Source organism: Myotis lucifugus, unplaced genomic scaffold (genome assembly GCF_000147115.1).
Source record: "Myotis lucifugus unplaced genomic scaffold, Myoluc2.0 scaffold_16, whole genome shotgun sequence".
Lineage (NCBI taxonomy): Eukaryota > Metazoa > Chordata > Mammalia > Chiroptera > Vespertilionidae > Myotis > Myotis lucifugus.
This window is the reverse complement of record NW_005871064.1, coordinates 2,350,030-2,365,775: the sequence shown is the minus strand read 5'-3', so window position 1 is coordinate 2,365,775 and position 15,746 is coordinate 2,350,030. Positions and strand designations below refer to the sequence as shown.

At 57.3% G+C, this 15,746-nt stretch overlaps 1 protein-coding gene across 7 annotated transcripts in view; it reads left to right on the top strand.

Annotated features, from left to right (window-relative positions):
* CTIF (cap binding complex dependent translation initiation factor) overlaps positions 1–15,746 on the top strand; it is a 236,618-nt gene that overhangs the window by 155,894 nt on the left and 64,978 nt on the right. For all 7 annotated transcript variants that reach the window (XM_023750847.1, XM_023750851.1, XM_023750848.1 and 4 more), the window contains 2 exons: positions 1,258–1,750; positions 3,180–3,479. In XM_023750847.1, the coding sequence (XP_023606615.1) occupies positions 1,258–1,750; positions 3,180–3,479 (793 nt within the window). The remainder of the gene's footprint in view (positions 1–1,257; positions 1,751–3,179; positions 3,480–15,746) is intronic.

Genomic DNA, 15,746 nt, shown 5'->3' with positions numbered 1-15,746 from the left:
AATAAAGACAATAGTCACATTGGATTGGGCTCCATCCTAACAGCCTCATTTTAACTGAATCACCTTTAGAAAAGGCCCTATCTTCACATACAGTCACTTTCTGAGGTTCTGGGGGTTGGGGCTTTGACACATGAATTGAGGTGGGAGGTGCACAATTCAGCTTATAACAACTGTTGATAGCATACTAGAGGCCCGATGCACGAAGATTTGTGCAAGAACGGGCCTTCCTTCCCCTGACTGCCAGCACCGCCTTCGCTCTGGCCGGAGCCTCCTTTCCGCCTTCCCACGCTGCCCAGAGGCCGGAGCGGGCTGGGGTGGTGCGGAACACCTGCGTCGTCACCATGGCGATGACACAAGTGTCCTGCCCTGCCCCTGGCCGCTCGGCACCTGCACCTGCATATGCAAATTAACCTGCCATCTTTGTTGGGTTAATTTGCATACTCTTGATTGGCTGGTGGGCGTTGCAAAGGTACAGTCAGTTTGCTTCTTTCTCTTTTATTAGTGTAGATTTTGTTACTGGGTTTGGGGGTAAAAATGTCAGTGTATCAAAAAGAAAGTTGTTTAACAAATGATACAGCTTTTCAAGAGTCATTATGGTAAGCAGTCATTACCAGGAGCCCTGCCAGTGTGGCTCAGTTGGTTGAGCAGCATTGTCCTGTGAACTGAAAGGTTGCTAGTTCCACTCCCTGTCAGGGCACATACCTGGGTTGCGGGTTTGAGCTCCTGTAACCGATGGATGTTTCTCTCTTTCTCCCTTCCTCTCTCTCAGCATGTCCTTGGTTGAGGATTTTTTTTTTTAAGTCATTAACAGGATAGTTGTTATCAGATGCAGGTCTGTGTATATATTTTTGCCAGGACATGTAACGAATACGTTTGGAAGATTCACAAAACGATAACAGTCGCTTCAAGAGGACACCGCGTGGCTGCAGACAGAGTTAGGAGGGCTCACTGCACAGCTATTGTATCGTTTTAATTGTATTCCCCGCACATGTGCTAATGCATATTCTACCAGGGGAATAAAATACTTATTTTAGCCAAGGATTGACTTAACTCCTCTGTGATCTCAGGGACCTGTCATCTCGTTCCCTGCTGTATCCCCAGGCCCTGTCACGGAGCCTGGCACACAGGAGGCACCCAGCAGGGGTGTTGAAAGAATGACTAAATGAGCAACTCGGTAAATTCCTCTCTTACTGTTTGGACAAAGGCCCCTGCACAGCCCACCCAGTGACCCTCTCTGTCTTTCCCTGTGGTTTGCAGACGGCAGCAGAGACCTCCAGGAGGGAGCAAGCCCCAGCAGCACGGCGACCACCAGCCAGGCAGTGCCAAACACAACAGGGACCATCAGAAGTCCTACCAGGGGGGCTCGGCGCCCCACCCCTCAGGGAGGCCCACCCATCACGGCTACAGCCAGAACCGGCGCTGGCACCATGGCAACATGAAGCACCCACCCGGCGACAAGGGAGAGGCAGGCACCCACCGCAATGCTAAAGAGACCGTGACCGTGGGCAGCCCCAAGCTCGAGGACGCCCTGGGGGACACCGGGCACAGCGGCCTCGAGCCCCCCTGCAGCCCCGATGGCCCGGCCCCAGCGGCTTCTGAGAGGCTGCCCCCGCAGCAGCCGGGAGCCCCGGAGGCCGAGGCAAAGCGTAAAGACAGTGTTACCCCCGAGCGCCTCGGGGAGCGGCCCAGAATTACCCTGCTCCAGTCTTCCAAAGACAGGCTGCGGCGGAGGCTGAAGGAAAAGGGACCGGTAATTGCATTTTCATTGTTCTCTTCCACCAGGGAGGACACGTGAGGTAGGCACATTGGCAGGTGGGCTCGGGTTTGAGGGCCTGGGGCGCCCTGTGGAGAGAAGCGGGAGCCGCCACTGCCTTGGGGATTCCTGGCACCTGCATGAACCCCTCCAGCACATTCTGGCCCCTCAAGTGGGCACGGGGTACCACCCCTCAGCCGAAGAGGGGAGGGGCGGGGAGGAAGAGGCCGTGCCTGGGAGGTGCGGGAGTGACGGCCACTTCCCAAGCCACACACTGGAAGCAGAGAGCAGGTTCCGGAACCTCCGTCCGTGCCCCGGCCCAGAGCTCTCCTTGTTGAGAACAGAGAGGCCAGTGCAGACCTTCCTTCTGCCCTTGATCCTGCCCATCACCTGCCCTCACACCCCCGCAGTTAAGTCCCTCACACTCCCGGCCACCAGCCTGTGGTGTTTGAGTAAGTACTTTTGCGACTGTCAGGTGCCATTCTCCCTCCTCCCGCCTGCCTCTGGGCCGTGGCATTGAAACCTCAGGAGGGTGTAGGCTTCTGCCTGAGATTCCCCTCCTAGAAGTGCCCCTCGTTTTGGTGACACGTAGGAGGACTCCTTGGTGTGTAGTGTTTGTGGGTAGAAGGCCAGCCGTCGCCATAGGACACAAAGCTGTGGCCATGGCCGTGTCCACAGGGAACCCTACGCCCAGAGAACACAACCACCGTGGGCTCTAGGAGCCTAGAGCTACTCCGTGGGCGCGTCTGACCAGCATAGCAAGCATTCTGGATGCCACTTTCCTTCCCCACCTAGTCTTCCTGCCCTCGTTTTCTCTTTGGCCCAATTTTTTTTTAATATACTTTATTGATTTTTTACAGAGAGAAAGGGAGAGGGATAGAGAGTTAGAAACATCCATCAGCTGCCTCCTGCACACTCCCCACTGGGGAAGTGCCTGCAACCAAGGTACATGCCCTTGACTGGAATCGAACCTGGGACCCTTTAGTCCGAAGGCCGACGCTCTATCCACTGAGCCAAACCGGTCAGGGCTTTGGCCCAGTTTTTATTTGTTATCTTATTGCATCTTCGGTGAGCCCTATTAAACCATTTCTCGATTGAGACCTTTGATGGGCACGTAGGCAAACAGAACCCATACACGTGAGAATCCTGGGTGAGAGATGGGGCTCGCTAGAAGGGATGTCGCAGGGGCCAGGGACAAGGGCGGCAGAGAGCGTGGGGCTGAGGATCCTTGGTGCAGGTCAGCATTCCTGGGGGGAACCAGACAGGGTTCTAGAAGGTAGGGCTGGGTCCTTTCTGGGGGCAGCACACTTCCCATACGGGCCACTCCCCCAACTCTCACACACACACACACACACACACACACACACACACACACACACAACCTCGGCTCCACTCAGGCTGCCTCGGTTTGTCTCCCTGCCCCCAGGACGAGGTGGCCGTGGAGCCCCCCACCCCGCAGCAGAACAAGATGGACAAGCTGATTGAGATCCTGAACAGCATGCGCAACAACAGCAGCGACGTGGACGCCAAGCTCAGCACCTTCATGGAGGAGGCGCAGAACTCGACCAACTCGGAGGAGATGCTGGGCGAGATCGTGCGCACCATCTACCAGAAGGCCGTGTCCGACCGCAGCTTCGCCTTCACGGCCGCCAAGCTCTGCGACAAGATGGCGCTCTTCATGGTGGAGGGGACCAAGTTCCGCAGCCTGCTGCTCAACATGCTCCAGGTAACCGACACCGGCAGCTGCGTCCGGGCCGCCGCCCCCCCTCCCTGCCCCTGGGGTTATTACTAGAGAGAAGGCTGCAAATTCTGACCACGGTTGAACTTTTCCCAGGTTCCACCCTTGCCCGATTAATTATAGAAAATAAGAAGGCACTCAAGGGGCAAGGGCTGAGTGGCCGGATTTACGTGTGTTTGTGTGAGGGCTCCATGGTGACGGCGGCCCAGTATACTTTTATAGGTGCGTCATGTTTAACCAGCCTCTGCCTCTTTCTATTTCCATGATAAGAGGGCTGGCTCGCGGTCTGAGCCAGCCTGTGCTTTGACCTCTCCACGTCTGAGTAGACACGACCTTGCGGCGGACTCCTCTCTCTTCTGGCTCCCCCTTTCCAGGACCAGCCCCCCGGCCCCCACCCCTGGAGGTGGTGCCCTTGGTTGTAGCTGGTGCTTAGATGAGTCTGAGCAGAAGGTACAAGGGCCTTGGGCAGGGAAGGTCTGGCCTGTCTGCTGATGCTCTGAGCTTCCTGAAATCCTCATGGGGAAGAGGGGAGCGTGGTGATTTCATAGTCTTGTTCCTTGGTGCTCTCCCAGTCAAAACCCTCCGCCCCCGGGAGCTTCGTCCGGCTCCTCCGTCTTTCCTCCACGGCGGCAGAGCTCCGCGATGGTTTCACTGGGGTGAGTGTGTAGTAGGCGTGAGCGTGGGCACTTAGACTGAGCCCAGCACAGTTTCATCTCGAGTGCGGAGCCGGGGGGCTGATGCCAGCTCGTCTATCAGAGGTGGTCGTAGGTGAACTGGTGGCGTCAGGGATAGGTAGCAGGTAGCAGGGCATGGTGGCCACACTAGGCCCTGGGACTATCCAGACACCAAGTGTGAACTAGGACAGATGGCCACCTGGTCTCCACCACCTGGTCCACGGTCTGCTGTCTTCCCCCTACGAACAGGGAGGCAGGAGCCCTCTCCACGCACGGCCCAGAGGGCTCCATCCCGCGGTCCTCTCCTCTTCCCAAGGAGCCCGCTCACTGCAACCTGAGCCCTCGCTGGCCGGCCTGGGCTGCGTCTCCAGCTCCGGGCCCTGATCGGGTTCCCATTCCTGGATCGCCCACGCTCCCCTGGTGACGAATTCCCGCATTACCTGAGGGATTTGCACATTGGACATGTTCCTTGCGGGCCGGAATGTCCCGGGAGCGTGTGGGGGGTGGCAGCGGGGAGCCCGCCTGTCTGCCACGTACCACCAGGCACAGGGAGTCCAGGATGGGATCGGCCTGTGGCCTGTGGTCTTGGCCTTTGTCCTTTCTTGAGAAGGGCCAGGAGAGGGCAAGGTTTCTGGACAGTGGCGACCAGATCCTGGTAACCTCGCCAAAGCCAGTGACGGACAGACATATAGGGCATGGGATGATGCACCTGACCACGCACCCCCTGACCAAGGGACCCCCCAAGATCCTGCCCAGGTCAGGCATTTCTTCCAAGGACCCCTGGTTAGAGCGGCCTCGCCCACAGCATCCCGCATGGCATCAATCCTTCGAGTGCTCACCCACTAAAGGGGCTCCGTGGCCAGACACGGGCCTCTCCGTTAGTCCAAAAGCAGACTGGCCTGCAACAGAGGAAGGGAACCTGTTAGGCTGCACTGAGCTCAGCGAAGTCCTCTCCACAGCCCCCCGCTAATGACTTCTCGCGGATCTGCTGTGCTGAGAGACACCGGCTGGCAAACACCAGGACAGAGAGAGAGAGGACTAAACTGAAAGCTGAGAAACGGGGCTTCTCGGCCGGGTTCACACCGTCAGCCGGAGCTTGGCTCTGCGCTCTCCCTGGGCCAGTGCTCAGCCGCTTGGCACTCGGCAGCGGCCTCAGGATTCTGTGCTGCTGGAGATGACTCGGGCTGGGGAGGGCGCGAGGGGCCACATGGCCTCTTCCTTCCTCACTCTCCCACGGCCTGGCCCTGGCATGAAGCAGTCCTGGGTCCCCCTGGTCCTCGGAAACCGGCCCACCCCATATCGTGGCTCAAGGTGTGCCAACCCCACTGAGGCCACCTTGTCTCTGGGCAGAGGAGAGTTCTCCCTCCCACAGCGTTTGCCTGCGTGGAGCACTTGTGGGTCAGGTATTTAGAAATGGAAACATCCTCCCCCTCTTCACCACCTCCAACCCCAGCTTTCATGTACGCTGAGGAGGGGGCCCCTCAGAGGGCATAACCAGGGGCATGAGTCGGGCACTTGGACCTCCTGAGTCGCTGTTCAAGGCCCTTTGGGCTCCTGTGGAAGGCAGGCTGGATGTGCTGGCGTGAGGTTACCCCAGCTCCCTACAGACGCCCCAAACCCCGCTTACCAGGCCCCCAGGAAGCCACCACCCATGTCTGGCTGGGCCTCCGTGGGCCCTGCCACTCCTCTCCGCAGCTCAGGAAGTGGCCGGTGAGTGTAGGCTTCCAGGCGGCATAACTCCTGGCCACTCACCACCCCAGATTCACAGAGTACAAGAAGAGAGAGCATGGCTCATCCAGCCCCCTTCTCCTCCTTAACACCCACAGGGATGTCTCTTTTCACCAGCTTTCATTTTTCTGGTGAATCTGATTTATATCCCTTTGCTGGCAGCCCTGGGCCCAGCCCCAGAGCCCTTCCCTCCCCTTCCTCCCTCTGAGGTTCACACTCAGCTCCTTCCACGCCAGGCCACGGCCACTGGGTCCCCAGCCAGCCCCTGGTTCAGTTTGGTGGCCTCTGAGACGCCCCTCATGGGGCCAGGTTTGGCTGCTGCCACCACGTCCAAGTTCTGAGACCCGGCTTAGTGCTTGGCACTGGCTGCGAAGGGCCCAGGGTGTGAAGTGCCCGCGGAGCACAGCTCCCAGCAGCTGGCTTTGGATGTTGCCCTCCTTGGCCAACCGCGTTTGCCGCCTGGGCTTCAGCAGTGGGAGCTGGCAGCACGGGAGGGCGGGGCAGGCTCTGATAGAGTGGACACTGGGCAGGCGTGTGAGGGCGGCCTGTCAGCCTGGGGTGCAGCCCCTGTGGAGAGGGAAATGGGGCGGGGGGAGGTCACAGGACCTTTAGTCCTTCCCAGCCAGACTCAGCTTTGGCATCTGAAGGAAGCCAGAGGCACTGCCCTCATGAGCTAGGGTGATGCCAGAGACCACCCTGGGGTCTCCGTGGACCCCTGTCACCAGTACCACCGCGAAAAGTACGCTCTTCAGTTGTTACATCTAAACCGAGTCTTTTTGCCTGACATGTGGTTCTTCTCTTGGTGGTGTTCTTATAAGTAAAATTCTACCTCATACACAGACATTTCTTAAATGTCCATCATGTGCCAATCAGGCGTGTACGTTAGATCAGTGTCTCACCTTGAATGTGAGTGTGAAGCAGATTCTGATCCAGTGGGCCTGGTGGACCTGAGCGTCTCATCCGGCGCTGCTGGCCGGTGACGGGGCACTGGGCGACCGTAGGTGATGGCTCAGTGTCGCAGACGGGCCGACCGAGGCACAGGCTTTGTCGGTGCGGTTGTGGGGAGTGGGATCCAGCCTGGGAGTGCCGGGCTTTCCTTAGGCCCGTGGTTCAGCCTGGCTGTCCATTACGCTCGCGTGGGAAGGAGCTTTCAAAACGTGCGGGAGGGCCCCTCCCCCAGACCACTGATTGATTACACTCTCCCAGGACGGGGCCTGGGCATCCTTTCTGTTGCTGTTGTTAGTCCTCACCCGAGGATATTGTCCCCATTGCTTTGTAGAGAGAGAGTGGAAAAGGGAGGGAGGGGGAGAGAGAGAGAAACATCGACGTAAGAGAGATACATCAATTGGTTGCCTCCTGCACGCATCCCAACTAGGCCGGGGGTCAAACCTATAACCCAGGTACGTGCCCCTGACTGGGATTTGAACCCACAACCCTTCGGTACGCGGGCCGACGCTCTAACTACTAAGCAACACTGGCCAAGACATGGGCATCCTGTTTTAAAGAACCCCCCAGGTGAATCTATGCTGCGACAGGTTGAGCACCACTATCAGGAAGATACCCCAGCGACGCCCTGACTGTGCACCGTTGTCGCTTGTGAGCCCGCTGGTCCTGCCTGTCTCCCCATAAGTGAGTCAATACATGGGTGCCAGGGACTGGACTTGCCGCTGAGCGAGGTGGGTGAGCTGGGAGGAGAACGCCGAAGGGGGAGACATCAGCAGCTGAACCTCCCCTTCACTCTGCCCGTCCTCGGTTTACCCTCCGTGCAATGAGGAAGCCGGTCTGGACCATCCCAGGGCCCCTTTTTCATGCTCCTCACCATCGTTCTGAGGTTCCGAGTGAACCAGGCGGAGCCCCCAGCTGCCTCTCTCCTCCCAGTGACCCCATTTCTCTCTGTCCTCAGCTCCTCTCCCCCATCCTGTTCCTTTTTCTTGGCCTCAGATATGTGTGAGAGCAGCTATCACATGTGGTAGGAAAAGGGCTTCACTCTCCACCCACATTCCCAGGCTGTGCCAGGGGCCAGGCCACCCAGGGGAAGCCGGGGAGTGATCCCCTTCGCTGCCCAGCCCGCCTCTCCCCACCCTTCCCGTCCGGCTCCCGGCTTCTTCATATTTGTGAAGTCCCACACCCACTGGAGTACGTGGCTTGGTGATTTCTGACTTCCCAGAGAATGTGGGCTGCCCAGGGCCCCTGGGTGACAGAAACCACCAAAACTCTGCCTGGACCCTCACCAGGGAATTGCGCGATAATGGGGCCGGGGCTCCAGTTTCACGGGGCGGGGAAGAATGAGCGTGCCTCTTTTTATGGGACGTTCGGAATGACAGGAATTAGAGGCCCGAGCCCCCTCCGCCCAGCACTGCCCCGTCACCACCCCGGGCTGTCCAGTTGGGCTCGGGGAGGGCTCCTCGCCGAGCTATGCTTGGGTGGTACAAGTTCAAGCCTCCTCTGTTGAAATGCGTGCGCCCTGTTTAGCCAAGAGGTGTCTGCATCCGAGCTATGCAGAGCAAAGTATTATTAGAGCAGGCATCAGTGTGTCTGTAACTGAACCCAGCTCTCCCTAGCAACCGTTGCCAACAACACCTCTAACAGAAAGATGCAGTACCTTGTTTTGAAGGGGGGAAAAAAAACACCAAGTCACAAACAGCAGGGTTGTTGTGAAAAGACAACGCAAAAATCGGAATCTGGAATGTGACCAGAGATCAACCAAAGGACTTGTATGCATGCATATAAGCATAAGCGATGGACGCAGACAATAGGGGGTGAGGGTGAGGGCAAGACTGGGAGGATGAGGTGACGATGGGGGGATAAAGACACATTTTTAATACCTTAATCAATAAAAAAATTTTTTAAAAAACAGACTTAAAAATAAATGGCTCTCTGCCAGCACCTTCCAGAAAACACCCTCTTAAAAAATTGACCTCGGGGCATTTGGTAGACAGAAACGCTATTGGAGGGTGACAGGGGCTCCGTAGGGCCTCCGTGGGGTCTCTGGGAATGATTGTAACTGTAAGTTTTCGTGCCAGAAGGGGCACTCGGGATGTTCTGGTCCGGCTGCCCCTGTCCGTAACTCAGAGTATAAGATCCACCTTCAGGGCTTGAGTGACACATCCGTCCCCTCTGTAGCTTGAGCAGAGAACCTGGGCCGGTCCTCTAACTCCGGTCAGAGGGGGGACTTCCTCTCCTGCTTGTCTCAAGGTCTCCAGAAACGCCAAACCCTTCCCTCAGCGTGAAGTGTTGCATTCCGACCCGCCTGCTACGAGGAAAGGAGGAAGGGGCTAACCTGGGTGCCTGGAGTGCTAACCAGCTCCTGGTTGCAAACTTAAGGGCAGGAATCCTGGCTGAGTTTTCATGGGTCCCCAGCTCCTGGCAGCACGACTTGTACATAATAGGTGCCCAGGAAGTGCCTGTGCCAGGGCGGGCGGGGCCCTCAACCCAGTGCTCCCTGGTGTGTGGTGGGCTTCTCCGCTCTCCTGAGGACCTTCATGAACATGGGCTTCCTTCCCCACATTTACATTTCAGTGGCTCAGCAAGCCTGCGAGCCCCACCCAGAGTGACGGGCTGAATGGGGTGGTCAGCCCAGCACCCAAGCTCCAGGCTCCATGCCATACTATACGCTCTCCCCCCCGCCCCCCGCCCCAAATAGCTTCTAAGGGTCAGAAGCTCGAGAAAATCAGGAATCTGCCTCATGAAGGAAGCTATCAGTGGGGATTCCATAACCCACCCATCTAGAATAATCGCACAGCATCCCGTGGTCTCCGAGCCCCTGAGCTTTCTGGGCCACTGGAGGGCCGAGGGGGTCTGAGGCAATACCTTCCCGTCTCCGCTTGCTTTATCCAGGTGAACCCCAAGCTGTTATGCCCAAGGTTCCGCTCTCCCCTCGCACCCTCTCCCCCTGATCAGACCTCCTCCCTCCCTCCCCACGCCCACCGCTGAGCCGACGTGCACTCCAGGCATGTAAACTAATTTTACTGTTGGCCCAGCCGGGCATACCCAGGGATAGCAGCGCATTGTTCTGCTCATTCCTGAGGCCGAGCACAGCCCTGGCCGGGCCCACCCGAGCTCCTCCACTGCTGCTGGGAGTCGGGAGGGTAGAGCAAGGGCCAGCGCCAGGCAGCAGCTTTCCTGTGGGCAGGTGGAGGAGGGTGACGTCGGGCCCACCAAAGATCTCTTTAAAAAAAACAGGCTCCCCCACCTGCTGGCTGGCACCCGAGCACCCTGTGAGTGGTCAGTGCCCGTGCTGAAGGTCGTGTCCTGCGAGGGCCATGCAGGGCCGGCACGCACACTCCCTCAGGGTGGGCACTGGCAGGCTTGCCTCCCCTGTCACGGGAGACTGGTTGTCACAGGCGTTTGGCAGGCACGGCTGCCCCGATGGGGAGAGCGATGCGTGGCTGGTGCCAAGGCTCTTTGCCCACCTCACCGAACCCCAGAGCGGGGAGCCCAGTGTCTCCTTGCCATGCTCGTTGCCCACACTTGCTTTGGCATGAGTGAACTTTACCTTCTTTCTCCCAATCCTCGTTTCTGTCTCTCAACAAACACTTACCGAGCCTCTGCTGTACACCACACAGTGGCAGAGCCTGTGTACGGCGTTGTCTCTGCTCATCTGCCCGCCCTCCGTCTTCTCCGCTTGGGCAGGGGTGGGTATAGTCCCGAGACTAGGTGTCTTATTCAAGGCCCCGGCCAGACTGTCTCAAAGGGAGCATTCAGACCAGCGTTCTCTGACGGTGCGGTTTGGGGGTGGGGGCGTGGAGGCAGGGGGTGGGGGCTCCTGAAGGTGCTAAGTCGAAAGCCCCTCTGAACTTGGGGATGTTCAGTGGGACAGAATCAGCTCATGGCTTGATCAGGGGGAAAAAGCGTTTTGTGTTTTTAATCTGAAAATAAGCAGAAGAAAGAAAGTGATCATTTGGGCCCCAGTCAGTCCCAGAGGCGCCCAGGACAGCAGCCTGCCCGTCAGGCTTTCCTTTTCCAAAACTGTGTCCCCAGGTGTCCTGGGGCAGGGACTGTGTCCTGTCATCTGTGTCCCGTCCCCCCAACCCCCCACGGTGGCAGCACCTAGTTGGTGTTCGGCAGGCATCCAGTGGCTGGTTCCAGGCGCCTCAGTTCAGGGGGGACCAAGGTGGGCAGTAGCCTGGGCAGCAGAGGGGATGGAGCGGCGTTCTGCCCCCTCCCACCTCTGGGCCGGGAGCTTTACCGAGGTCAGGAATGGTTTCACCACCGCCCGGGGCCCTTGCCAGGCTGTGTCCTCTTCCCTGCACACCCTCACCCCCCACCCGGCTTCATTTTTCCTGCTAAATCCCCTGATAGAACCTGGTTGGGCGCTTCCCTGTCTGAAGCTGCCACGCCGAGGCAGGCCTGCAGATAAGTGGGTTATCGGAGAAGACCGGTTCGGGTGTCCCGGGCCCCAGAGGGTCACCCCTGGCTGGCTGGCAGCTCACCCCCAGCACCTCCTCCTCCCCAGAGCAGGCCAGCAGGAGACGGCAGATCCGTCCACAGCTCAGCGAGTGGCCGGCCCCCAGCCGCCGGTGGGAATCTGAGCTATGCTAAGCCGCTCCAGATCGCAGCATCGCTGCCCTGCCCGGGCACGGCCGGCCCAGACAGGGCGCCTCTACCTGCCGCGGCCGCCGCTGGAAAGCTGGCACGGCCTGAGCTGATGGAAAAAATCTCCCTGCGGGTTATGTAACTGCTCACCACCCTGTCCCTGGCTTCCCAGGGAGGCTCCCCAGCCACCACAGAGGGAGCGGGGTGGACCCTGGCCAGGGAGGGGTCAGCAGCGGGTCACTCTTCCAAAGGGAAGCAAATAGTCTTGAGTGATTGCCGAGGTCCTCCTCTGGGCCCAACACCCTCAAGGCCCCAAGGAGTCTAGGGTGTTCCCTACAAACGCTTGCGGGGCCGGGAGGCCTGCCCAGCCGCGTGGCCTCGCAGAGTGAGAAGGGCTCGTCTGGGAGCTGCACCTAGAGGGAGGTGTTAAGAAGGAGAGTGAAGGGCAGTTTCGTTGGTTTGTTTCGTTTGGTGTTGTTGTTTTTTACTTGGTGATTTTTAAAATTGTGGTAAATATATGCAACATAAATGTGTAATTTTAACCATTTTGAAGTGCCTAGTTCAGCGGCACCAAGCACAGCCATCACCACCGTATACCCCCACAACCCTCTCATTGTCCCAAACAGAACTCCTGTAGCCACCAAACAATAATTCACAGCTCCCTACAACCTCTGATCCACCTTCCGTGAACTTGCACGCTCCACGCATACTGCATATCAGTAGAATCGTACAATAGTTGTCCTTGTATGCCTGGTTTCTTTCACGTGCATAAAGCCCTCAAGGCTCATCCATGTGTCAGAATGTCCTTCCTTTTCATGGCTGGGTGATACTTCATTTTATGTCTATGCCACATTTTGTGTGTCCGCTCATTCATCGTTGGTAGGTATTTGGGTTGTTTCCACCTTTTGGCTGTTGGGAATAACGCTGCTATGAACATTCAAGTTCAAGTATCTGTTTGAGCCCCTGGCTTTCAATTCTTTTGGACACAGAGTTAAAAGTGGAATTGCTGAATCCTAAGGAGATTGTTTAACTTTTTAGGAACTGCCAAACTTTTCTGTGGGGGGTAGGGGGAAGGGATATAATGAACCAAGGCCCAAAGAAATGATGCAAGTGAGGAACAGTGGGGATACTGCCTGGAATCGGGGGTGTAAGTGGAGAGTCAGAGACAGTCTATAAGCTGCAGCAGGTAGGAACCTGAGAGGCCAAAGGGTTTGGACTTTATGAAGTAGGACTGGGAGCCACTGTTGGTTCTTGAGCTGTAGCATCCCAAGATTAATTAAAAATCATAGAACAGTTTAGACCTAAAGGGAGGCTCTACAAATTATCCATCCAACCCATTCCTGTTGTAGATAAGAGATGAGAGACCCAGAGGGGTTAACAGAAGCCGTGCTTCCGGGAGACACTTAGGAGGAGTTGTAGGATGTTGTGCTTGGAAATGTCTCACAGAAGAGAATTTAGGTGAACACAGGTGTCTCTTGTAAAGGGAGCCTGCCCCTCAGGCCTGAGGGCCCCGCCCTCCTCTCAGGAGCCTGCTCCACCCATTGGTACATGGAACCGGACCGGAGACTGGAAGCTGGGGTTGCTGCCACAGGGAGCGCAGGCCGGTGCGGGAGATTGTGTCCCTTTCCCTCTGTTCTCCTTCCTTTCGCAAGTGCCACGATGGGCTCTGAACTTCTAGAACAGTGGTTCTCAACCTTCTGGCCCTTTAAATACAGTTCCTCATGTTGTGACCCAACCATAAGATTATTTTCGTTGCTACTTCATAACTGTAATGTTGCTACTGTTATGAATCGTCATGTAAATATCTGATATGCAGGATGGACTTAGGCGACCCCTGTGAAAGGGTCGTTCACAGGGGTCGCGACCCACAGGTTGAGAACTGCTGCTCTAGAAGGATCGGTCAGTAGGTATTTTTGAATTTGGATTCTATGTTCAGAGATGAGCAGGCTCCCCAGGCGAGGACGCATGGCCTGTGTTTCAGATTGGGCACCAAGCACAGGGCCTACTGGGCAGCTGTGGGGGGAATGAACAGGACTCTGTCCATTGCATGCCCCCCCACCTCTGCCCCCAGTGCCCTCCCCAACTGCAGTGGGCACGCCTCCCCCTGACCTTCCGTTCACCCACACCTACCTGCATCGGCGGCCTTCTGGATGTCTGGCATGAATGGCGGTGACTTATCAGGGAGTGAGTGAGTGGGGGCGGGGGTAGAGTGGAGGGGGTTAGGGGGAGTGGAAGGAGGATGACAGGACTATTTAAACACCCAGAAAGAATGCCACACTTGTCTTGAACTCACTGCTTTCAGGGCGGCTGGGTTCCATCTCCCCTAGGTAAAGGAGAGGCCCCTTTAAGTGGGCAGAGGTCCTCCCAGCTCCTGGGCCAGTCAGTGAGCATCATGTGAACACTCCAAACGCGTGTCATGCCCGGTTGCCAGTTTCTTCTTACCTGCACTCCTTTCCCTGTTTGGTGGCATCTCTGCACCCAGGGACTAGACTACGTGACCTCTAGGGTCACCTGCCAACCCAGGAACTCTTGGAGCAACCTCAGAATCATCAGTGTAGGGAAGCTGGCCTCAGAGCCCGAGGTTCAGAGTCAGGGCTCCCTGTGCACCCACAAAGACTCCCTCCCACACTGCCTCATGCCCGAGTTCTGAATCTTCAGGGAGAAACGGTCCCAGCCCCTCCTGGCCCCATCTCAACCCCAGTTCCACCTGCAGGGATCACCCTCCCTTAACCCTTGGGTGGCCTTCCAGATCCCAGTGCAAGAGGGAGAAAAGCTTCCGGCCGCTTTGAAACGTGGGACAGACATGCTCAGGCCAGAGCAGTCCCCTCCTGGGGCGCCCCCACCTCAGCTGGCCTTGGCAGTGCCAGCTAGGACCTGAGTACTCAGAGGAATCACTGTGTGTGTGCACTCCGGGCCCTCTGCACCAGACCCACCGAGCAGAGGGCCTCGGACCACCATGCCACCGTGTGTGCCCCCACTCCCGCAGGCAGTGCCCCAGGAGGAGTCGCCTCGGGGGTATTCAGGGATGGCAGGGCTCCAGCTCAGGCCTGTGACTATCCTTCCGGAGTTGGAATAAGTGCATCTGGAGCAGCTGCGTGTCCCTCGGAGCTTCACACCGTGGACTCGTCCGTACCATTGACCCCATTAGGCAACCGCCATTGCATTACTCCGGGTGTTAAAACAAGTTCGATTAGAGGAATAATTTCTCTGATACGGGGTTGGGAGCCGAGTCACCTGGAGTTCAGCCTGCAGGCCTCTTAAGGACGTAGTGCCGTGTGGCATAAGAAATCTCTGACGTAGCCCAGAGGCCGACACCTACCTCCTGGCCCTGGTTCTGGCACCAGTCAGCTGGTGACTTTGGACAGATCTCGAAGTCTGGCTGCCTTCAACGTACTCTTTCATTAAATGGAGTAATGATGCCTGTCTCCTACACCCGCCTGCACCACAGACATAGTCGTTGTTAAAATCACTGAAGCACATCTCATTTTGTCTGCGCCTCTTATGACTCCTCCTCCGAGAGGAACTCCTGGATTTCATAAAAGCGTGTTTTCCCTTTTGCTCTTGATAAGTTCCCTTCTATAAGGTTCCTAAGAGAGGCTCCACACAGACCGTCTTCCACAGACCCAGTGTGTGCGAGGACTTGGAGTGTGGATGCACTGTTCCCGAGACCCCTGGGTGGAGCTCCCCGGGTGCCCCATGCTTGGCACTGTTGAACCCCAGTGAGCAGGGACTACTGGCCTCTATCAGATACTTAGAGGCCTGCCTGTGGGGCAAGGCCAGCTCAACCAGAGAGCAGTTAGTAAAGTCAGAGGAAGGGGCATGCCCTTTAAGTGCTGGCAGCTGGGAAGGCTTCCTGGAGGAGGTGGCATGAAAGAAGAGGCAGAATTGGGGCAGACAGAGGAAAAGAGGAGGAAGGAGCCAAAGCAAAGGCCTGTAGGTGGAAGGAGCCTGAGGCAGAGGATGCGATTGTGCAGGAGAGCAGGTGGGGTGAGGCAGGTCATGTGCTGCCAACCTGGCTGAGGGGGTCTGGCAGCAGCAGGGGTGAGGCTGCCCAGCCAGGCAGTCACCCCAGCTCACGGTCACCACACCGGCTCATTCATATGCTGGCTCTTGCTTCCCACCCTGTCAGGCCCAGACTGTTTTCATCCAAAAAGAAAACTTCTGCCTTAAGAGTAGTGAGCTCGCCCTGGCTGGTTTGGCTCAGTGGATAGAGCGTCGGCCTGTGGACTGAAGGGTCCCAGGTTCGATTCCAGTCAAGGGCATGTACCTTGGTTCCGGGCACATCCCCAGTGGGGGGTGTGCAGGAGGCAGCTGATCA